Raw genomic sequence first — 24,769 nt, 5'->3', positions numbered from 1 at the left:
CCAGGTGTGGTCTTTATTTTTTATTTTTTTTTTTTCTGTTTCTTTGTTTATCAGACATCCTGGTGCAACAATGAAACCACAGGCAGGATGAGCAAAGCCAGTTATGAGTTTTCATCAGGTATCTAGATATTCTAGATGGATTCTTGTCAGTGCTTGTTACACTGCTGCTTAGAGTAGATACCTTCTGTATTTGGTTGTCAAGTTTTTAATACAAAAAGAAAAGACTTCAGTCTTTTGTTTACTCTGGTATTCTGTTGCGAAGTCATATTCTACCAAAATAGAGTGGAAAGCTATTCTCTCCTGCCTGGATTTGCTGTCTCACCTATTAAGCTTCCAAGCCTTAATCAGGCTGGGATTTCACATGTTCTTGTGGTTTATTTCCGTTGAAGGGATGACTAATTTCCAATAGTAGGATCCCTCAGCAAATGCAGAACCCAGAGCTTAAGTTAAGCACCAGTATCCCTTTCTCCCCTCTTTCTCTCAAGCCAAAAGGAGCCTTACCATTTTCTGCAAGTGCTTGTAGGACCTCAAAGATGATTTCTAACCTTTCATGGTTCTCTGCTCTTCTCAATTGTTTCACCAGCTGTTCAGCAACCTTTGTCTTGCTTAGAGCTTCCTTAGCTGTATCTGCGTATATGATAAAGTCAGGATTTTGGTTCTGTATTTGATAAAATGTTAAAAGCGTATCTTCCTATAATCAGAAGTGACTAGATGTTACTTTGATTTTGAAAGCCTTTCCTGTTTTATTTATAAATACATATATAAATATTTTATATTTATTTATCCCTTTGAACAGCACTGAGACAGCAAAACTCTATTCCATCACTTTTATTACTCCCCATCTTTACTACTTTCATTGTTTTAATGCTTTTTTTTTTTTTTTTTTGTTTAATTCCTGTAGCTATGACTTTATAATAGCTGTGAAATTAATCCTGGCTTAATTCCTTATAAATTACTCTTATAAATCCATCTGCAGTATGATTATTTCATTTATCAAATTGGCATCTGCCACATGCCTGTTTGCTGTAGCAGTATATTTTCTGCCTTGATTAGATTAGGTAGTTCTAATCTCACTGGGATCCTAACCATCTGCAAGATGATGATAACAGAGATCAAATATTTTAAAGCTTACTGTTCTTAGACATAGAACACATTTTAATAGAATATGGTATTAAGTATTGTAAGAGATTTATAAATGGAAGGCCTGGCTAGAAGATAGTGTGACATACCCCTTTTCTTGCCTCTCCCCTAAAGACAGGAGGTAATTAAATTATAGCGTAGAGTCAGACCGTATACAAAGCGTGGTAACTTCTTTTGTTTGGTCTTATTCCTCCATCACTACTTAAGGCTTATGTAAGATTCCACAATTATAGTTCAGATTGATGGAGATGCCTTTGCTTAAAAATTATGTAAATGAAAATGGAAACTGATTCATTAAGGTTTATAAATATAATTATTAAATAGAACTTTTAACAGTATTTTTATGTACTGTATCTGAATTAGTTGAAACTATATCAGTTTACAGTAGATGAAGTTATGCCATTTATACCTTTTTTCTAGAACAAAAAACAGTCTGCTGAAACTTAATTATTTTAATAATTATTAAATAATAATTGCTGATACTCCAGGACAGAATAGTAACTTTCCCAACATGGGTGCTGTGGCCAGTTTCTTGTTATGTACCAGTAAGGGGAAATAACGAGCAAAACCCACCAAAACAAATAAAAAAGCCTACCACAGCTGTGGGCATTCTGCATGTAAATGATAAGGCAATGACAGTGTGAAGTTGACATTTACCTGCAAGATACAAAAGCATTTACTTACCAAGGTCTGCAAGATTGCATAAGGCCAATAGGTCAACGTGGACAAGTGGTTCGCTCTCTGCATAATCAGTCAATATTCGGACTAGTGATGAGATTACACCTACCTTCACCAGCTCTTCCTGAAGATCACCTGGTAATAGCATGCACAGAAGTTAAAGATGATTAAATAGGGGCCAATTAAATCAGTAAACAAGGTCAAACTAAGATTCTTTGCAGCAAGGGAATCTAGTTCGTTTTTACACTGTTACATTTCATACAGCATTCATGTCATGGGTTCAGGCTAATGTGTGTGCATGGAAAATACAGGTTCAGAACAGCTCTGCTAGACCTCCGGGTCTTAGTTTGAACTGAGTAATTAGGCCACTGCGAAAAATAAATAGATCAGGGCAATTGAATGAGCATCTTGACTAGTAGCACACCTTCTAGTGCAAATTCTGATGGACTGCATCACTTCATAACTATCTGAAAATTGGGTGAGAAATATACATTGGCTTATTTCTCTTGGGGAGCAGGAACCTGACATGTATTATCCCATGGCTTCTTTCTGTCTAAAGGGCAGAGATATATAAGGGACTCGAACCTATGATAAGGCACAATCTAGTGACGACTCAGCTTTTGGGGATCACCAGTATTCTGAACTGTGTAGTATATGTCCACATACCTGTTCTTTGCATGTTGGTAATGATTATTTTTTGAGGAGAAAAACAAACAAACAAACAAACAACTTTGTGAAAGATGCTTTACAATACCCAGGCTGTTATAAGGTACTACTGAGAAAGAGAGGTGGCTTTAAAGTTGATCTACGAGTGTATCTTTTTTTTTTTTTTTAATTGTTCTGAATGTAGGGAGCCTTGGAGTGCTTGAATTCAATGTACCTTTGGCATTTTTATAGGCTGAGCAAAGTCATCAGACAAGCATAAATCACTGTAGCTCAAGGGAAGTCAGTGAAGTATGGTAAGTTGAAATGAATTTGTTCATAGTTCTAATATATGAAGTACAGTTGTCTCTGTAGAATTACTGAAAAAATGGATAACTTCTTTCTTCTTTTTGTAGTTTGGTTTGCAGTGACTGAAGGCTTAATTTCTACAATAATTTTGAGAACGCCAAAAACTGAGATACAAAGTTGGTCAGTGGTGGTTGCTTACCATTACAATGACAGTGCTTTTGTAAGTGTCTTGCTGAGAGCTAGACTGCAACTCAGGTGGCAGCATGTATGACAATTACCAGGAAAAGCATCTGGGTGCTATTGTAGGATATGTAATTGTAATTCAATCAGGGAATCTGTGATCTAATTTGCAGGGAGGTAGTAGAATCTATACCAGATACAGATTTTTTGCCTATCATGCTTGGATTTCATAGCAACAATGCAAGGAGGCAAACCCATGGTTCTCCAGACAAATCTACATGGGTCCACACTAGAAAAATAAGAGAATGTTGAGGGATATTGATAGCAGACACTGCGTGAAAAGCTCCATATTAACTCCAGGATGCCATAAATACTTTGGTCAGTCTGGGAAGTGAGGATTAAAAAATAATAATAATCTGTTGAGTCAATTAAGTGAAACGGGCTTAATTTTTGAGACCAGCATGCAAGCTGGTATACTGGCTTTATGGAAATCTTTGGAGCACAGAGATCTTCTATATGCAAAGAATGGTCTTTAATAAAGAACTAGATAATGTCTCAGTATTTTTTTAATGTTTTTTTCCTGACACACTTGAAAAAAAAAAACAACCTGTTGCTTTATAAACACTTGGGAGAAGTGTTGGGATTTGGCCCCAAGGTAGTTCTGCTAAGCTGTTAAGGTATATATGAAGCTTTGCTACTCTTTAGTTGAAGAGCGGAAGTATTCAGCCTCTGGTCTGAGAAAGATATATCACCTTGAAGTCAAAAATATAGGGGGAAACTCAGTTTAGGGTGTGTTTGGGATGAGTTCAGACTGGAATCTGTGAGCTGTGTATACTGTATGACTAACAGGAGCTTGAAGTGCATAGTGTGCTCAGGTCTCATGGAATAAAACATAGCTTATAATTCATAATAATGCCTTCTAAAATAGTCTTGCAACTAGAAAAAAATTGAATTCTCTCAAGTAGTTACTTACGGTTATCATAACAGATACGGCCAATAGCCCGCCCAGCATGAAGAAGCATTTCTTGGTCTGTGCTTTCCAGCAAAGGTATCAAAGTCACAACCAAATCTGCTTCAATACACGGTTTCTTCATTTCATCTGAAAAGGTAAAGGAGAGGGACTGCTGTGTCTTTTGTCATGTTAAAATAAAATGATTGCAATTGCAAGACCAATAACTGGTAGCCATGAAACAAAATTAAGCAGTGGAAAAACAGCTAAGGTGCTGTAATATGCCTTGTAGTACCGCTGTACATACTAAAGTGCAACATACCATTCTTGGCTATCTCTGAAAGCACCTGGGCTGCTTTCACTGCACATCGTGGATTGCCTTTCAGGATTTTTGCCAAAGTTAGGAAGATCCCACTCTCTCTGAGTAGGCTGAAGGATCTCTGCTCTGTAATGATAGGAATATTAACAACACCTGCAGTAGGTTTGCAACTGTTTATTTACATGGTACTTTGTTTCCTAGACTTTTGAGTGGCTGTCTTTGGGATCTAAGTTGCTGCCTTAACAGGGTACTTAAGTCTGTCTCAGTCTAAATATACGGGAATGCTCATCTGCTTAAATTGCAGCGAGTGTCTATCCAGCTGATTATTCTGCTTCATGCTGAATTGAAGCACAGGTGGCAAAGCAAAGAGGAAGACATTTTCGTCTCTGACTATAAAAAGATACTTGCGTAAGGCATGGGAAATTGTGGATTAAGATGCTATTCCTGATGTATTGCCTAGCCATTAATTTTGTAGGTAGGCACAATATCTTTTATTAGACCAGCAATTGGAACAGTCCATTCTCTCAGACTTTTTACATTAAAAGCACGTCTAGTTGTCCTTAAAGTAGTAAGTCACCATCTGCCAGGACATTCAAATAAATGCAGGTATATGTGATCTCAGGAGAACGCGCAGAGACCTTAGAGAAAGATTTTTTCGTAAGGATAATAAGAACTACTTTTAAAATTCTTGTCTGGCTGGTGGATGTCTTAGCTCAAACCATAGACAATTAAAATAAAACTTAAAGTCTGTTTCCTTGTTGTCGGTATCTGTGTGAGACTATTTACTGTAAGGCTGCATGTTTTATCGTCATGAAATGACTGATTGACTTTCTTGGTATAAGAATTAGAATATCTCTGATACTGTAGGTAACAAAGGGAATAATCAACCAGAGGATCCCATCTAACCTGCTTCTCTTTCAAAGCAGGTCAAAGTGACATTCTTCTATTTAGAAATGGGCCAAGTTGTATTATAGTAGAAAACCTACAATAAACAGTAATTCATTGTATAGAACTCCAGTGCTAGCCATTTCTGTACACCTCATTATTTTGCTTTGACTACTACTACCCATACAATGTGGCTGTGTTATGCAACCCAGACACACCGATGCAGTTTTGAGATGTAGATCATTCCATTAATTTGCTTTTGTCTGGCTATCCCCTGGAGACCATCGAATTTTCTATTCACCTATTGATTTTTCTGTGTTTAAAAGGTAAAGGGTGCTTGAGTATATGTTTTCTAGATACACAATTTCTTCTTATGTGGTTACATAAACCAATTCTATAATGCGGAAATGTCATTACAGCATCATTCCACAGTAATTTGGTAAAAGGTTAATAACAAGCTTTCTTAGAGCTAAGCCTTTATAAGAATTCAATCTAATATTTACAGAAGGGAGATTGAGTTCTGGCTTTGTATGTGAAAGCTGACATAACTGTAACTGTCAAGATGTATAGCATGGTATCTTCTCTACTTTATTTAGTACTAAAAGACTCATTTGGTATAGGCAGATTTCCTCAGAACATTGCCAACATACTTGATTGCTGAAGCTGGATGCTGTGCTCTTCCTGGCCTGGAACACTGAGTGGGGCTGCAGTGATGTCTGTCTGCATTAAAAATACACTGAATACTATTGCAAGCATTTGTCGTAACTACAAGTATGGTCTTTTTGCAAAGCTATTTGCAAACAAGTAGTGTGTATGGCTTGTTTAGAGCTCTAGATCTCTAGTACAGAGCAGTCCTTGGATACTGCTGAAAACCTCTCTGAGGTCTTCAGGAAGATCAGGAAGTCTGGTTAATGAGGAAAGACTGACATTTCGTGAAAGCCTGTGAAAAATCAGATCTCGTGAGCTGAAATCTCTTAAAGGGTTAGAGCCATGTTTGCCTTATTCTTCAGATTTTTGTAACTCTTACTTTCTGTGGGCTCAAAGGGGTTTGTTCACATGTTGTGTGTGAAGCACGCTGCTGTACCAGTACGGTCAAATCACTATAGCCACTGAAGGAGGGAGAGCTACCGCACAAGTAAAACAAGCTCCCTCAGTGAAGAATAAACAGTTCTCAATTAACAAGTAATCAGCTCTTGACAGGCATGATTTCTGTCCCCTCAGATACTTAGTTTGCCTCTGCAAATAAGATGTCTGTGAGAAATTGAAAGGGCTTTTGGGCAGAATAGGTTGGCAATATCTGTTTGTACAGCCCTGCGGAACAGCACTAGTAGAGAGGTGGTGATGCGTTGGACTGGAAAACATGATAAGGTAAGAAAAGTATAAACAGTTGTTGAGATGAGACTGGTGTTATTAATGGGATGGTCAAATAGAATAAAGTCTGTAAATACCTAGGAACTTATTTTTTGCTCTAATTTATTGGATTATTCGAAGTGGTATTTGAAAAATTCATCAGTATTTCAGATAACATTTCAGGAACTTTAGTCTTTGTGCTTATTCTTATGAAAATTACTTCCAGAAGTCATTTTTGGTCATCTACATAATGATTACTGTGCTGTATTGTAGAATAACTAGCTATAAACTTAAATATGTTCAGTAACAAATTCACTGCATTTTAAGCCCATTACAGCTTTTTATATGACACAAATAATGGATTTTCTAGTTTAAGATGCCTGTTGTACCATTGAGATTAGTAATTTGAGTGATTAGAGTGATTTAGAGATATTTTTCTTCCAGATCTATTTCTTACAAATTTACCTTAATTGCTAATTAATCCTTGAAATGAGTTCTGGAGGTTAATGTGGTCTCTACCTATATCTGAGCTAAGTGTTTCACAGTAATCAGTTTTTACCTATGTTCTGATAGGGTCACTCCATTTTTAATCGTAGGAGTTTGTAATAAGTAGAACATTAAATTTGGAATTTCTTTGTAGCTTGAGGTGTTTTAGGGGTCAGTAACTTTATTTGGTCACAGGTAGGTTTGAGAGTAGGCAGAAAGAAAGGAAAATCATGAAACAGGTTGGGGGAGATCTATAGCATCAGCAGCAGCCTCTTCTAATACAGGTTATCACAATAGATGAAAAGCTCTAGTGAATACTTCCATTCCATACTTTACATTGTGTAAACAGTTAAAAAGCGATCAAGAGTGATACTTAGCTATCTTCAGTAAGAGCCACGAGAATCCCATTTAGACTTTCAAGTATCTGGTCTTCAGCTTCCGTGTCATCTCCACAGAGCCCCAGGTACTCCAGGTGCTGACTCAGGGTTTCTAAACAGAAAGGGATGGAAAACTGTTGAGCCAGTATAAAAAAATACTTTTTTTTTTTTTCTTTTCAGTGACTTCAGCTAACTATAAGCTCATCTTCTGAATTATTCAGGTCTAAATGTGCTCATTAAGTAACTCATTTCACCCAAAAGCATGCGGCAAAACTTTGGTCTACTTCTCATACAACACATAGCTCTTGTGCAGGCATAAACAGCAGAGAGAAATTCTGTCTGGAAAAATAAATTAATGTATAGTAACTGTGGTAGAGTTCGAGGGGGGGAGGAGAGAAATAGAGAAATGAAGTCAAATCTGTCATTTCAAAGTATCTTTTTATAAAAATAATAGCACTTGCAGTTCAACTAGCTGTATGTCTACTCACTGATGATAGTGGGCAGTAGCAGGCATTAAAAGAATGCAGTAACTTCAGATAAAGTAACGTACTTGTCCATTTGTTACTGGCAGCCTTGGGCTTTAAAAACAAATCTACTATTTATATCAGTGCATTTAATATATTTTTATGGCCTTTTCTTCCATGAATTTGAAGATTTTTGTTTTCTGTTGCTTTTAATTGAGTCTCTAAACACTCTGTAAGTATTTTGCTGTTCAGCTATTTCCAGATTGCTTATGAATATATTGAAAGACACAGGTTCCAGAAAAGGTAACCTCTAATAACTGTGGCTTTCTATTATGAAAGCAGTCTTTATTCTGCCCTTCAGACTTCACCAGATAACCTTCTCTCACATCCAAAGATAGCTTCAATGATAACTTTATTGAAAGGTTTGTAGAAATCAAAAGGCATGGTTAACAGCATCTTCTTTATTCACCTTCTTGCCAGATCCTTAAAAATGTTTAGAGAGAGATTGAGCAACTGTCATATAGAATCTCTCCCATTTTATTAAAATTACTACACAAATATGTGCTCTACTGCAATCCCACAATTTACCTGTGCAGAGATCAGACTTCTGTACTTTAATTTCCTACATTGTGTAACTGTGTTTGCCACACTTGCTGCTTTCCAAACTATTAATTCTGCAGTTGATTTAAAGGGCATTCTACACATCACAGTTAATGATTTGATTATTCATTTTTTATTCTCTTATACACTCTGGGGAATAACATCCAGACCTGACAATTTGTTACCATTTGTTTTATTGATTAGCTCTAAATCAATCTTCTGCCCTTTCAGTCTGAAGATTTCTCCAACTACTTCCTGGAAACAAAAAGGACTTAAAGTGGTTGAAATGAATGTAAGAAATTATGCTGGAAAACTAATGGCTGAAGGAGTTAATTTATAGTAGAATATAATGTAAAATGTTATCAAAATTGCAGTAAAATAGCATTTCTACTTCACAAACTGTTTCACTGAAAAAGATGATTCATGAGTCTTGGCTTAGAAATCCTTCAGTAGTTGCGTAGGATTAATAATTCATATTTTTTTCTTGTTTAATAGGTTCACTTTTTTCTCTCTCCCTAACATGCCTATTAATGTAAGATATATACATATATATTTTAAGTTAGAATGTGTAAATTTAGTACCTACAGGAACTGACTTCTACAGAGGAACCAGAAGTGCCTTGAGTTGTTTGGAAGAAAGGAGGAATTAAAGAGAGGGGAACTAGAAGATTAATTAAATGTTATTGTCCTTGAGAAGAAAAAAAAAAAAAGTCTTTTGGCTTAATTAAAAGCAGTTATTTATGAAGAGTCACAATTTTAGATTTTTGTGCTTTAAAGATGCCACCTTCAGAAAAATTTTTAACCTGCATTCATCAGGTTAAAAATCCATATGGAGAAGAAACATGAGGAAGTAGTTCCATAGTTGTTATTCTGAGTAAGAAACTGAGGCTGTAGGTATCTGATGTCTCTTGGAAAGTTATTGTAATTGAATGTAACTATTTTCTTTTTTTGTCTTTTTATGGCCTTTTCAAAGTTGTGTGCTAAGGGCAACAGAGGCATAAAATTGATAGATCAGTGTTCCTTGTTTTGTTTTTTAAAAAGTAGGTGACTTTAAATTTGTTGCCTTTTGAAAACTCCTAGAATAGATTTACAAGGCTGATTGCATATTACCTTATTAAAAAATGGGTGTTAAACATTGATTTCCATTTCTGTAAGGTTCTGCTGCTACAGTTTTCTGAATGAAGGTACATGTAGGTAGAAATTTTCTTCCTTCTCTCCACCCCCCCAAAAAAAATCACCTGAGTAACCTGACAGTTGAATCAGCTTTCATCTTAAACTAGATCTAGTGGGAGTGGGTAGAGAGCTACAACTGCTGATAGTGCAATTTTTAATAAATTAGGAGCCCGTGAGAATTATCTTCTGAACTGTATGGTTTCATCCTTACCAAGACCCAGAACACATTAGCATGAGAGAATGCATTCACATTCTCGTACTTGTCTAATTAGAGCAATAGTTATATTTGCAACTACATTTCGAATAGAGTTAAGATGTTTAGAAAAATGAAAAGGCATCTGAATGTCTTAAATTGGAGGAGGTTGTTTTACAAATAGCAGTGAGCAGTATATATTACTGGTCACCCATTAGGATGGGATAGTGGTGGTTAGAAATCCAGGTGCTTTGTTATTTCTCCAGGGAACAGATTAGCAGAGAAACACCATATGCATGATGATGGACAAAGTCCTTGAAAAATAACCCATCTGGTTTGTCTATTGTGTTGTGAAAACAGTACCATAAGCAGCAGAATCACCCAGCTGACTAAAGAGCTATTTTTGTGTGTCTTGCAGAAGGCAGTATTTAACTGCAACAGTCTTAAAATAATAAGCCCTCAGACACTCGGAATTTTCTCATGTTGTATGTTATTTCTCAAAACTCATGTTATTTAATCAGCGTGGGACAGATTCCTTGATACTCATTGCCTTTAAGTCAATGCTTATGAAAGTGGAGTTAGGAGGCAGATGCCGTACTGTGGAGAGGCAACAACAGTAGCGTGCACAAAGCTCGTGATGAAAGTTGGCCAGAAAACGGCATTTCTGTTTTGTGGAAAATTCTGGGCTGTTGACATTTCGTTTCATCCCGTGCTGGAACAGAATGTCGACACTGCAGAACTTGAGGCGAAAGAGAACAATTTGTTTCAGTTTTTGCAAATCTGCTCCTTCCCCAGCTGGCAGCCGGGGCTGGCCAGCAGCCCGGCCGGCTGGTAGCGAGCTGGGTGGAAGCCAGGCGAGCTGGCCAGCTGGTAGGCCCCGGGAGCGCTTGCCGCCTGCGTGCTGAGGAGGCCTTCAGCAGAATGAATGTGTCTCGAGGAATCTCTTCGTTCTCTTGAATCAGCTGTTTTCTTCAGAATATTGTTGATCAGCTTTAGGAGTTGGCTGTATGAATGAAATGCAGTCGAGCTCTGCTCTGGAAAGCTCTAATCTTCTGATCTCACTGATTACCTGCGGGGCCAGAACTTCTTGAGACTCAAGTACAAAAGCCCCCCCTTTTTTCCCTCCAGTGAGCTGAAGGGCTAGATTAATTCACACACAAATCTGAGCATAAACTACTGAGTAGAGGTGTAGGAACCACACTTTTTCAGTGGGAGTTGGCTTTTTGATCACCGAGAGCAGAAACAATAATGCAGGAAACATGCTGTGTCCTGCTGACTTTATCTGGCCTCTGCCATAGGGAAGGAGCCATGAAATGTGGGCTCTTTAGATCCGCTGAAACGCTGCTGAGTCAATTCCCAACACAACAACACAATTTTTGACTAATAAAGTCCTCAAGAAGTGAGGAATCCCACACATCTTTGTATACTTTTCATTGATAACTATCCCCTAAAAAGATAATGCCTTACCTATTTATTTTTCTCATTTTATAAACTTTCATGTGTGTATGAGCTATTTTCTAGTTTTTTTTTTTTTTTTTTTTTTTTTTTTTTTCCTATAGGAAACATAGACCCTGTCCTGCAATTGTTACCGATATTTATCACTGTTTGGTCACAAGCAGTGTAAAGTCAGTGTGTACCAATTTGTTTCAGAGGACTTGAAACAATTTACTCCCCTTGAATGCCTTGCCTTGCATGTCTCCTTTACAACTTTAGTAATTTCACAAGCTAAACTTGTTCTTCTGTTGCTTATCCTCATAATATTTTAGAAGATTCTTCCACACACTTTGATTATTATTCAAAGCTATAAATAAGTTTTTTTTTCTTTTTTTTCCTGTAACATAAAGACATAGGGATTATTACAGCAGAAGTCCATTTATCTCTGTGTAATCTCTGGTAATAGATGATTAAAGAAAAGTAAAGGATGATTGTACATATCCTTTCCCTGGTATATCCTTGACTATAAGCAGTCAGCTCTTCAGGGATTTTTTTAGTTTGAGCTTTCAGCCAGTTTAATTTACACTTAAATTCATGAACATATTTATTTTAAATTTGCTTATACTTTAGCTTCCAGAATATAGACTGGTGATGAGTTTTGTGAAGTAACTTTGGGTTGAGAGAGGAGAAAAAAACAACCTTGAAGTGGTTATTTGGCCTTCTCATCATTCTGGTTTTCTGAAAACACACTGTATTGCTCTGGCGGGAAGCACAAGTCTTTATGGTTAATTAAAATCACATCCTATGTAACAGCTAAGGGATAAGAGTCCATATTGATAAACTGCTAGAGTTCTGCAGGTTAAGAGCAGCCAGAAGGCACAAGAGGAGTCCTGAAGAAAACTAAAATTTCAAGTTATAATGCTAGTAAATATGTGTTAAATCTAGCAATTCAATAAGAAAATGAAAAATGAAAAATTCACTGTATTCATAGTGGTTTTTTTTTTTTTTTTTTTTTTTTTTTTTTTTTTTTTAATATGGCTACCTGCAAAATCATGTAGCTATAAACCTCAGTTTTCTCACAGTATTTTTTGATGTTCTTTCCTGAAACAATTAAATTAACGTCTGGTCCATGGGAGATGCAAAATCTCCCATGTAACCCTAAAATAAAAAATGTGTCTGCATACCAAGTTAGAAGAATTAGTAGCATTGGAAGTAGGACTTCAGCTCTCTTTCTCTAGCTATGTTGTATTATATTTACTTGATAAATTGGAGATGAAGTAATATGGAAGGGCTGGTAAGTGTGTTTAACAGCAAATAAAGCATATATTTATATGCTCAAATATTCACGCTTGTGCCCAAAGAAAGGAAAGCAGCACTATCATTATAACAGTTTTGTTGTAACTGAAGGAAGCAAAACCTGCTGCTTCTGACTCCAGTGTGCCTAGCAAGGAAAGGAGGGTCAAGGAGAAGAAAGATGCAATTTATTTATTTATTTATTTATTTATTTAATTTCTCCAACGGGAAAAAGTAAAGTACAGTAAGAACAGATCTTCCATCTCTTTAGACTTTTAAATCCACGGCAAGAAGATTGTCTCATAAGCCACATTTTTATCCATCTCTGTATGAAAAGATGCAGCCATGTTGGAAGATATGTTTTGTCTCTGTCACTGCACTAAAGGGTGATGAGATGTAGGGGAAAAATCATTAGATTAAAAAGGAGCTTGGGAGAGAATTTAAAACTAATATCATAGATATAACATAATTATGAACATCTCCTCACTTGTTTTTTTGTTTTTTTTTTTTTTTTTTTACTCTTGTTTTTCTGCATAAAGTATTTTAGATTACTCAAGTCTGTAGCCATAAAGAATTTGCAATAGAAGTAAATCTTAAGGATTCTTTTGAGGTAGGTTTTTGTGTGGTGGTGGTGTCTTATTTATTTATTTAAAGTTTCTGAATGGAAGTTACTTGAAAGAAAATGTCTGTGGATAGAAAATGACTTCTTCTTTGTAGACACAATTGCTGTAGTAAAATTAACATAGATTGAAGAAAAGGGGGAGGAAGTATTTTGAATTATTTTTGAGTTTGAGACAGCATTTTATATTGCAGTCTCTTGATGGAATGCCCTTGGTTTATTTAAGCTGAATTGAGTTTAAGGCATGATCCTGTTTTTGTCAGTAGCATGGGGTTGAAAGCTAAGTGTCATTTGGAATGACACCTGAGACTGCTCTAAGTTAATTGAGCCAGGGTGGTCCTATAATTGATGGTCACGCAGGCATAGATAGCCTTCACATCTTGCCCCTGCATCCCTTAGCAATCCTCTGCAAGAAGGAAAGGGGTGGGAATGAATGACTAGTATAAGTTATTCTAGAAGGCTGGAGCCCTGTCATTAACTGGAAAGTGAAATACATCATTCTGACCACCCCTAACAGTAAGAAATCCTGGTCTTTTCCAACCAGTTTTATTTGTAAACTTGACAAGCCTTGACTGAAATCTCTGAAGATACAGATTAGTTTTATTAAATGCAAGTATTTGAGTTAGGCATGTGAACGTCTGAAAGAAGTCAAGGTTTCCTTTTGATTTCAATCTAAAAAGGGTCATGTTCTCCCCATTATTATTATTTTTCCTTATTTTGCCTGATATTCTTTTTACCTGGTCTGGACTATTGATGTATATACTCAATGTTAATGACCAAATACCTACAGTTTCTAAGAATGATTTTAAAAATACCTATTATCAAGAAATGGAAAACAAAGGAAAACCTACTATTCATATTGTCCACAAGAACTTGCCTTTGCCCATTGCTTTTGCAGCCTTTGTGTTTTGCATTTACCAACCCTGAACTCTTTAGAGCACTTTGTCTATGATCATGTGGGATCACAGAGTTCATTGTCTATGATCATGTGGGATGCAACTCTGAACATTTTACTGTTCAGAAGAATGAGAGTGCAGCAGGTATTTAAGGAGGTTTTTACTGTTTAGCTTGAGGTGCTCTATCAATTGCAAAGGATCTAAAAAAATTTTCTCTAATCCATGTCTAGAAATCCTTTAATTGTCATTGATTAGCCAGGACAGCTACAAATACCTTCTTTGACTCAGTGTTGTATCTGTGTTTTTTTCATTTTTATTTTTATTTATTTTTAAGTACTGTGGTCAAAAAATGAGTTGAAAAATAATAGGAATACCTAGCAGTAAAGTGGAAAAAGCAATAACAAACACAAATAGGTCAGCATCTTGTGGCCATAGCTGGGTACTGAGTGTTGGGTTTTTAATGCTTAAACACCAATCCCTTAGCAGAAGAGCATTGCAAGAGGATGATAGCAGAAAGTATTGGAGGAGTTTACTATAGTGTTGGTATGTCTACAATATGTGCATCAGCTGGCCTTGGGCTATTCTTCAGTCTCTCAGCTGTTGATTACCACAGTTCAGCATTTATTTCTGTGGGGCTTCCTATTGTTCATCTGCTGTTTGGCCTGCAGTCTGTCCAGAAAGCTTAGTTCTCCTTTGGTCTTTGGTGTCAGGCTTGTGTCCAGGCATATTCAGAGCAGATATTGGAGAACAGATGGGTGGACAGAGCACTTCTCTTCTGAGCTCAAGTGTTACTAACAACCTGACTGCTCAGAGTGGTGAAAGATAACTTCATTATGTGTCTGAGAGATTTAAAAAGAGTGTGTTGGTGTGGGAACGGACTTTAATGGACTGTATTCATCATTATCACTTAAATGGAGAACCTGAACATAGCTTTTAACTTGAGTAAAACATAAATGAGTGAAGAATTTGAAAATGTCAACAGTTAAAGGAGACGAAGGAATGTTGTATGATTTGGTTGGGAATTACATGGTTGAAGTATAGAATTTCACAACACAATTACTGAAGTACAAAGCTGTAAGTGTATGGTAACACAAATTTGATATATTATAGGTGAGAAAAATGATGATTGATTGTGAAATGGAGATTAACAGGAAGAAATCCAACCCTTATTTTTAAAAATAAAAAAAAATAAAGTTTTGAGATAGTTGAATTCCACCAAGGAGGGAATGCAGGAAGGATGGGGAGTGCTGGTACAAGGGAGACGAGGGGTTGAAAGCAGACCCTAATGGTCTATGGCTGATGCTGTGCCCTGTGGAGTCTTCATTATGAATGGCTGGAGAATCCTGCCTGAAAATGGATAAGAGGAAGAATATGTTTATCCTAGGATAACCTGAAACAGATCAGTGAGGTAAGTCGGAAGAAAGCCAGACAAGTGCAGTCAGGGAGAACATATGTGCTGAAGAGATGACCTATAGTATGAAAAGCTGCTTAGTTGTCTTCTGCTAAACTTATTCCTGTTTTGAGGACTGTAGAATAGGAATAACATTCACTTAGAATGTTGAATCAAAATGTTGTTTTAAATTTGTGTACAAGTATGGACTTTTTTGTTTGTTTGTTTGTTTATATTCCTGATAATTTAACTGTGACACAGTGCTTATGGAATAGGTCTGTTTGTCATGCTAGCTTTATAGGCTAATGCTGAGTCTGAGCTCCCAGATACCCTAATTCCTTATGCAAGGTAGGTATGGGAATGCTAGCATGCACGTTTACTAGTCAGACTTGCAGGAATAGCAGCAAATGTGCTATGCTCAAAAATAGTGAGCAATGTACCTAAAAATTTGCTTTCTGCACGAACAACAGTTTGTGTTTGGGTCGCATCCTCAGATTTTTCTTTGTAAACGAGGTCAAGAAGCTTGCTGGTTTAAATCAAAGTACAGCTTTTTCCTTAGATGCTCACTTCTAGGAGGCGTTGATTTCAACACATTTGTCAAACATGGGGTGAGTTGTCAGAGCTGGCAAAGCTACATGCTGACTGTAAAACAATGTGAGCAGATAAGTAATAGGACAAATTGTGACAGCAGAGTGTAAATTGATTGATTTCATTTATGGAAATTAATGCAATTTCAGCTCTGTCTTGCTAGTGCACCGAGACTTAGTTCTCTTTATTTGTTATGAGCAATGTTGATCTCTAAAGCTACTGTTGGTCACACAGCTACTATACATCTTAAGTAGGTTATCTTTTACATCATGGACTTGCTGTTTGCTCACATCTGTAATCTTGCAGCACAAAGTGAATTAAAGGAGCCCTTTCCTTTGGTCATTATATGTGTGTGGGAAGTGGGCTTTAGTGTCAGCCAAATAACATTCAGTCTAATTTCCCTGGCTCCCTAAATTTAGCTTGAAGAGCTGTCAGTAGAGGAAAAACCAATTAGACTCCACAGCAGAGAAAACACTAATTTCCTTTGGCTGACAACTCCTACAAGTTTTTTTTTTTTTTTTTTTTCCTTGAGTCAAGTAAAAGAATGGCTGTGAATAAAGTAGCCTTTGCACTGATGTCAAAGCATCAGACCAGTCCACGACTATCCCTGCTAAGCAGTGTGTTGGGAACGTAGATGTATGTTTGAGACCATAGTAGCACAACAGTGACAATAGTTGGTATTGTTAGACCCTGCTATGTTGTAAGAAAAGATGCAGGCAAGTGTTGGAGGTAGACTGCAGAACAGTGGGCCAGGAGGCTTGGAAGTTATGCCATCCCTGGCCTGCTGCCTGCCTTCTCTCCACAGAAGCAGAGGAGTTTCTTCCCTGGCATGGCAATGCATGCAATCCAGTTGTCCACAGGGACAGATCTGAAAGCTACCTGCTTGGCTGTAGAAGTTTTGGTTGGCATATGGGTGTTGCTGGAGCATGTTGATGTGCAGTTTAAGCGAGAACCTGTTGCAGCAGTGAAGAAAAGATGGCCCTGTAGAGTCTAGAAAATGGATGGTAGTGGAAGCACTGGGAGGCCCAGTCAGGAAGTGAGTAGCCTGCTGAGCAACTACCTGGACGGGTGCTGAGGAACAAACCAAATACAAGTATTGGGCTTCTGTGCCTGGACTCCACCTAAACAGGCACAGCACAAAAAGGTCCCTCAGATCACATGAAAACTCCTGAACTTCTAGAGTTTAATTCATGATTATTATCTGTGCAAGGAAACTCTCAGGCCTGAACATTTTAGATTTCCAGTTGCGTGTGACACATGCTATGTAAGTTCATTGTACCACATGGATTTAGGAGGCTATAGTACAAAGATTGTCAGACTTGAAATGACATTTCTCGTCTGCTCTGGTATAACAGCAAATGAAGTGTATTTCTGTGGTTCACAAGGACAGAGCTTTTGTCTGCACTTCATCCTCCATCTGCACCTGTCTTGTCCTTGATAATTATCTGTATGCCTCCACACAAGACCTCGAAAATCCCACTGAGAGAGGAAGGATTTGTCTCTGCACTGTTGAGTAACTTAAGGGTTCCACAGAGTCTACAGTGCAGTTACTACATATTCTTATTACTCAGAGGTCTTCTGAATAAAGCTACTGTAGTGGGAACTTGTGTAAATTCTGGCATTTTTTTTTTTTTCTGTGGGCGTTGTCTGAAGCTTTTGCAGTACTCAATATTACAGTGCTGATCCTGACATGTGAACTTGACCCCACTAGACCACTTAATAGGGATGTGAAGAAGATCCTTGAAAGATACCCTTGAAATTGATTGCATAGTGGACATGCTAGGAATATTTTTTCCTAGTTAGTAGTGGAGGGTGGCAGTATTTACGCAGCGTAAGATATCACACAGTGAAAAAGGATCATTTGGAGGTCTGACATGCATTTTAAAAATTATAGCCTTATAAAATCAGTGCTTAATACAAGTAACCCATTGCTGTAATGTATGACTTGTTTTAGAGCTCTGCTCCAAAACCTGAGTTGCTCAGTAGAATCTGCCTTATCGGTGCGTTGCTTTATTGCTTCCTATAAAGGGCCATTTTTGTGTGTGTTCCCAGTGCAAAAAGAAGGGTCAGATTTTAAAGGCATGGGTCTCCTAACACTTTAAATTTAATTTGGGTATTTATATTACTTAAATATATTGGCCTACTGTTACCTGTGCTTTATGAAAGGTTTGAGCTCTGCTATACAAGTGGGTTGGCATTGCTGGGGGCACATCGGATGCTGCAGTGCAGCTCCCAGGCTCTGCAGGGAGCTCGCTGCTGGGAGCTCCCCATAGCTGTTCTCTGCTGCCGGAGTGAGAGGGTGGTGATGTCAAACAGTGCTGTTTGAAAGGGAGCAGGCATCTTGATATCTTGAGAAAACTCAAGATGTACTAATGAAATAAATACAGTAAAGTGGTTTGCAAAATAGTTGTGAAGTGTTTTTAGGCATTGTTTGTGTCTACAACACCTCCAGCCTATTCAAGATGACACAAATACCTTCTATGTGCATGTCTCTTCCTGGTCTGAATGTTGGAATAAGGTCTTCAAGTGCAAACCTAAATTTATGTAATGCTAAACAAGATTTTTTTGATAGTACCTAGAACTGTCAGGTTCAAAAGTCTTTGCAGCTTGTCTCTCTTTTATTTTTCCCTTACAATCGTTAGAAATTATCTTAGCTTTTTAAAATATCAAAACATATGCCAAAGCGTATGGGAGGAGATTTGGGATTTGGAGAAAAGAAAGGAAGGAAGCAATTAGTTAAGGTGTGGAGGGAAGAAGTGTTTTTGAACAAATAACATTTTTACTGTGGTGAGCTTGTGCATTTCGGTCTAAGTACTTTGTGACTAGATTTCTACCTACTATTATACTTTTCTCACACAGAAGTTAAAGAATGAAGATTAAATACTTTTGATGAAAAGGTTTTGGGGCAACAATTGGGCCCAACAGTGCTGATTTCAAATACCTGTTTCTGTTATTTCTTATCCTTTTAGTGGTAAAATGTTCTCTGATTTGAACCTTCAGGTAGTTTCTTTCTAAAGTGGACATATATTCACTTTTTTTTTTCTGGAAACTTTTTTTTTCTTACTTGCTTCTCCTTCATTATCTTTTACAAAGCCATTTGCATTTCTTATATCAACCCGTTCTCACAACGAGTTGATATACGTAGATGTTAAAAATTCCTAGATTTAACTAGATACAGTGCCTAGCATTTCTAGCATTGTTACCATAATCCAAGTCTTTAAAAGGAGCATCCACTATAGAGAGAAGAAACATCCTTACCAGAAACAATGTACTTTTTGATATGTAAGGTTATTTTGTTTTCTGACTTCATTTCTAGAGATGTTGAAGATAGTGTCCTCTTTGAAGGAGTTTCTAGAAGTCTTTTAGTAAAGCTGAGCAGTTATCCCCAATTTCTTTTAGTGTAAACAAGGCAGTCATTTTAGACTGCAATCATCTACAAAGCAAATTCTCAACCCCAGTTTATAGATAGGAATTTACTGTCATTATGTTTTTGCTGGACTAACTCCTGAATTACGTATGTTTTCATTATATCTGTTATTTGAAATTGGCTCCTTATTGGAAGCTCCTTATTAGAACAATCTGGCTAAAAATATGAATTATTTTTGATATTAAAAAAAAAAGATAAAAAAGATAAAAAGATTAAAAAAAAAAGATAATTGAGTTCCTTCCAAGCAGTGCTGAATATTATTTAGTTTATTTATTTATTTATTTATTAATGATTAGGGGGAAGTAAAAAACATACAAGCTGTAGTTTCAGGGGATTAGGTATTAAAAGTTACTTAGATTGTGACAGAGCAAGAAGAGGCCCTTTCCAGCTGCTTGATGACCTTGTGATGAAAACAAATTACTGTGTTTACAAACAAAGGAAAGATGGAAACCCTGATAGTGAAGTACAATTGGGTTTATGCCTTCAACATCTATACTTAAGTGTTAGAGCTTTGCTTCACACAGCACAAAGAACATCTAGCTGAAATGAAGCAGAGAGACTTTGAGGGGTTTATTCAAAGCTGTGCAGTTTGGAACCCTGTCTCCGCTGCAGGTGCAGGTCAGTATGGCTTTACTGGCTTTGGTGCAATCTAGATTCTAATTCTAAAGAACAAGAGTGGCTGAATTTCCTTCAGGTACTGGAAAACAACAAGCTTTAAGTTGTATTTATTAATCTCACATGATGCTTGAAAATTTTGTAAGGAAAAAAAAAGCCACAACAGTTGTGGGACTTCCATTTTATGGATGTATTAAAGAATAAGCTATTGAAGTAAATGGTGTATAGCAAGATACTGGGGAAGGTTGATTACTACATGTATTCTAATATTGCCTAGGCTGGGCAATTTAGTTTTTTGAGTTGTAAGGTAGGTAACACAGCTTGTCTGAAAAATGCTGTAACTGTTACATGGTTTTATATGAATGAATAGTTCTTTAAAAAGGAAAGTTTGATAAATGTACTAGAACTGTGCGGTCTTCTGTTTGCTACTTATTATTCTTCTGGCCAAAGTTTTATACTTCAAGAGCAGAAACAGTGCTGCGTAACCAAATGCATGCTGTAAAGAGCAATAACAGAACTGGAAATGAAAGCTTTGAGCAGCCATCAGCAAATAAGCCTTCTGAACAGAACATTCACAAAATAAGGCAGATATACAGAAACAATGTAGGAATAGGAGAAGAAAGAACCCACCATGACAAGACTTGCTTCAGTCATCTTCACAAGAATTGCAGTAGAAACAATAAGTCCTACAGAAATATTCTATACAGATAGAACTAGGTTAGGCCAGAAGCAATACCAAGATACACGTGTAATACTGTTTAGTCCGCCTATGTTTTGTGTGCCCATCTTTGAGTCTTTATGGTGCTTTTAAATTATATTTTGATCTGCTTTATCAGTGTCCCAGAACTACTGAGATGTTTGACTTGAACATTTATTTAATTGACTAAGAAGATAATTATTCCCAATAGCTGCTCAATTTTTGTACTCCACTTAGAGACAGATTATTTCACCTTTAAATGCGTTGAGTAATGCTAAGATTAGTTCCACTGATGTCATGGGGTCTAATTGTGGAGTAAGTTACCATCATGTGAATGGAGGTGGAAGGTTGAACCCTTTGATCCAGTTACCTGATACCTTCTGATGATCTGGAGAATAATGGAAATTAAAATCTCAAAGGTGTATTTTAAATCCAGTCTGAATGTCATTCCTTTCACACGGAACGTTCATATTTAAAGGCTTACACACTCAGTCTTTATCTAGGCTAAGTGTTGAGTCATAGAGAAATACATTCAAAGGCTGGGCCATTTAGATGCTTCTCCAGTCTTTTCAGTTGTGCTTGACAAAGAGGCAGAGGCAAATGTGAGCAGTTTTGCTTTGATGTATGTCGTACAGTCAATAGAGAATGGTAAATTTTAGTTCCCCTCAAAATATTTTATTCATAAGAACTCATAATTTTCCGGTGTCTTTTTCAGTGTTCATTGTCCTTCTCATAATTTGATAATGTTATTTAAACAAATCTTAGCTTTCATTTGAGTGCAAATTGTTAGAAAAAGGGGGCACAAGATTTCAGGTCAACTACAGTGATGTGTTTATTATAAAACTACATTTCTATTTTTAAATGATTTTAAATTAGTTTTCTATTTCTAGCACATACATTTGCAATTCCTATATGAGAAAGGCAAATTAATCATGTATTAGCAATCATATCTATCTATAGTTAACAAGAGCTTTACTTACCCATAAAAGCTGCAGCTCTCCAGAGTGGGGACAATAGAGAATAGCTGATCTGTACTGTGAGTCTTTGTCCTTTACAACTAGCAAGCTGTGAATAAGGGAGAGATTTTATAGCTTTCAGGCTGATGAGCAGCCCACAGCACGCTTCGCTCTTTTCTCCTTCTCTTTTCTGTGACCCTGCTCTTCAAATGCATCTAATACTCCATAATTACTTAATCCTCCACCACTGCTTGTGTTTCCAGTTCTTAGATGTCATTAACAGAAATGGAAACACAGCAATTATCATGCTGGGAGAGAACCTTTCAAATCTTCAGAATAGTTTATATTGAATTTCCCTTTGCTGTCATTCAGGAAAAGTGATTATTGAATCTAATAAAGAACAGATTTTCAAGAACCCAGTTCCCTTATTGGCATCGAAGTACACCAGCCAGTTTAAAAAGTGTTTGGTTCCCTGAAGCTACAACTAAAGTCTAGCAAAAGTGTGTCAACACCTGAATCTCACCTGGTGGGTGCTGAGAACTTGAGAAAACTCATCTGATCCACATTCACTTTATTAATGTTTCTACTTTTCACTCACGCTTCAAGTTCATGTGACTGAAGCATATGTGGCCAAAGTGTTGTTTTCTATTCCATTAAGATAACATTGGAGTCTGAAGCTGCCACTTCTGCCTTGCTATTTTTGATTAAGTAGAATGTGTATTAAATGTTCTGTGTTTTGGTGGGAGTAATTGTTATGGGGAAAAAAACCACTATTTTCCAAGCAATAGTTTCAAAAAGGTACATTATTTCTGTTGCCTTTTTCAGCCCACTTCATTCTGCTTGAGAGTTGAGCTTCTAACATGCAAGGCAGTTACAAGAATGGCTTACAGAGTACATGCTGTGCTCCCTTTAGGATCTGCTACAGCCCCCTGACGTTGCTGTAGCATGAGTTTAAGGAAACACTGTCTGCCTGTTAATACTATTTAAAGATTGTTCCGACAAGCAGATTGAGCTTCCCAGTGTGGCACGACGTATTGTCGCGGTTGTGGATTTAGCACTGGGCTCCAAGTCTGTAGTGCTCTAAACTTTGCTGCACTGTGGTGCTATAATGACTATGATGGTTATAACACTGAAGGGAGTTTAAATTGCTGACTCTTAAAGAAAAAAAAGTGATCTGATAATGAGTTTGGAGCCTGAGGATCTTGTTAAGGAGGTTGGAAGTTTTTACTGACTCTTCCTAGATAATTAAAAAGCTGGTCCCCTTGGCTGTGTTTATAGAGAGGGAGGGTAAACTGAATGCATTTTTTTTCCCCAGTCATATTGGCATGTTTTGCAGTTTCATGTAAATTGGAAAATAAAGTCCTAAGGTAAGGATTGCTCCATTACATATCATAATGGAGAAAACTACTTATTTGTGTATCATTTGTTTGCAATACTACATTTGGAAAAAGTATTATACAGATACTGGAGAAATATGATATGTGTTTGACTGTTCAAAAGGGACTGATATCAGTCATGGATTAAGTTGCTTGTCACAAAACAGTGACACTCTCCTGCCAGCTGAGGAATTTACAAGATTAATTGTCTCTTGACCACTATTGGGTATCAAAGTGGAGTTTAAGGTACTGACAGTTCTTCGGTGGGATTGCCACAAGCTGTCAGCATGGGCAGAGGTGGTGACATTTCTGAAATGTAAGGGAGAAGGGTAAATGATGACATGTTATGGGCAAACGTGGTAAAGGGTGAAGCCTTTAAAGAGATGTAATACAAAGCGTGGTGGGGAGGAGTAGGTGGTACTGTGGCATTAGGTAAGCCAGAAGCATACAGCCTGTATAGGGGCCACTTCCAGTGCCTTTTGAAGTCAATGGGAGCTTTTCAAAGATTTCAAGTAACACTGAATCAGACTCATGAATGTGTATAAAAAGGTAATAATGGAAAAAAAAGTGCCTGTCCTTTGTAAAAGCCTGAAGGAAACAAAATGAGGTGTACAGTAAATTGGTGAAGACAAGTAAGAAATCACATCAGATAAACTCATCTTCAGTGTCGTTCATCATCATGCCTCAGTGAATACTAATGGGAAAACACAAGATCATAATACTGCAAAAAACACTGACAAGCAGCCAGGTATGGAAATTCTGTGCCAAATGAACTGTGATTTTGTATGCAAACTAATCAGCTACAAAGATTATGGCAAAATAAGACAGGATGGGAATCCAAATTTGTAGAACAGCACTGTCAAGCTAAAATGCTCCTTCTGTTTGTGTATAGTCCTGTAAACCTGTTGTATAGCAACACTTAGTAGTCTTTACCACCATCAGGTGCCAGCTACACTAGGTGCTGTTCAAATGCACAGCAAGAACAGTTTTTGCTCCAGAAATGTTTACAACCAAACTGAAAAATCAAAAAACACCTTGCCGGTAACCTGAGATAGAGCCAGTGGCAGAGGCAGCTGGGGAACTTGGCGGTGCTCCTTGGAGGAGGCAGCCCCCAGCTCTGGAGAGGCATTAGGTGTAGCCAGAAGGGCTGAGAGGGCCAGCATGCTGGCCTGGGTCTGCACCTCTGTGCAGCTTCTGAAATGAAGCAGGGACTGCTGCTGGGGGAGCAAAGGTGTGTTCATGCCTCCTCTTCTAGGCATATCACTGGACTGAAAGAGATGGAGCAGCTATCTTCTCTGCAGGTGCCTATGAGAATTTATTTTCAGTAGAAGTAAAAGAACCGATCTAGAATAAATGGAGATTTTTTTCTTTCCTGATGGATGGATTGCTTTAAGCAGTTAACCTAATAATTTGCACTGGGATTTCTCTGTCATCTGAAGATTAATTTATTGTTTTAATTTTTTGAAAAGTGGAAATGTTTATTGTAGCTTTAGGTAAACTGGCTTCTTCAGGAAAAAAGTGGACAGTGGATACATGTATTGATCAGCACAGTAAAATGTCAGAAAATAACTGCTAAAGACTCTTTACACAGGGAATCTACGGTGTTTCCATGTATGGTATCATTTTTCTTCTTTGCCTTTGAATACTTATGAAGTGATATTTTAGTCTGGTTCACAGGTCTAGTGAATGCAGTTATTTTGGGAAAATCAAAGATTTTTTAGAAGAGGAGCTGAA

General features: G+C 37.2%; 2 protein-coding genes across 2 annotated transcripts in view; one reads left to right on the top strand and one right to left on the bottom strand.

Annotated features, from left to right (window-relative positions):
- Positions 1-21,830, bottom strand: part of LOC101803556 (rap1 GTPase-GDP dissociation stimulator 1) — a 36,465-nt gene extending 14,635 nt beyond the window's left edge. Inside the window, exons 1-6 of the mRNA XM_013096044.5 lie at positions 21,684-21,830; positions 7,317-7,427; positions 4,221-4,343; positions 3,923-4,048; positions 1,825-1,953; positions 502-627 (exon numbers count right to left, since the gene is read on the bottom strand). Coding sequence (XP_012951498.5) covers positions 502-627; positions 1,825-1,953; positions 3,923-4,048; positions 4,221-4,343; positions 7,317-7,427; positions 21,684-21,687 — 619 coding nt within the window. The 5' untranslated portion in view covers positions 21,688-21,830. The remainder of the gene's footprint in view (positions 1-501; positions 628-1,824; positions 1,954-3,922; positions 4,049-4,220; positions 4,344-7,316; positions 7,428-21,683) is intronic.
- The window catches only part of SH2D4B (SH2 domain containing 4B), a 98,739-nt gene continuing 87,447 nt past the window's right edge, over positions 13,478-24,769 (top strand). Inside the window, exon 1 of the mRNA XM_021269759.4 lies at positions 13,478-13,606. The gene's annotated coding sequence lies outside the window, so the exon portion shown is untranslated. The remainder of the gene's footprint in view (positions 13,607-24,769) is intronic.

Source organism: Anas platyrhynchos, chromosome 6 (genome assembly GCF_047663525.1).
Source record: "Anas platyrhynchos isolate ZD024472 breed Pekin duck chromosome 6, IASCAAS_PekinDuck_T2T, whole genome shotgun sequence".
Taxonomy (NCBI): domain Eukaryota; kingdom Metazoa; phylum Chordata; class Aves; order Anseriformes; family Anatidae; genus Anas; species Anas platyrhynchos.
Note: the sequence above shows the minus strand (reverse complement) of the source record. Positions and strands in the feature narration are given on the sequence as shown.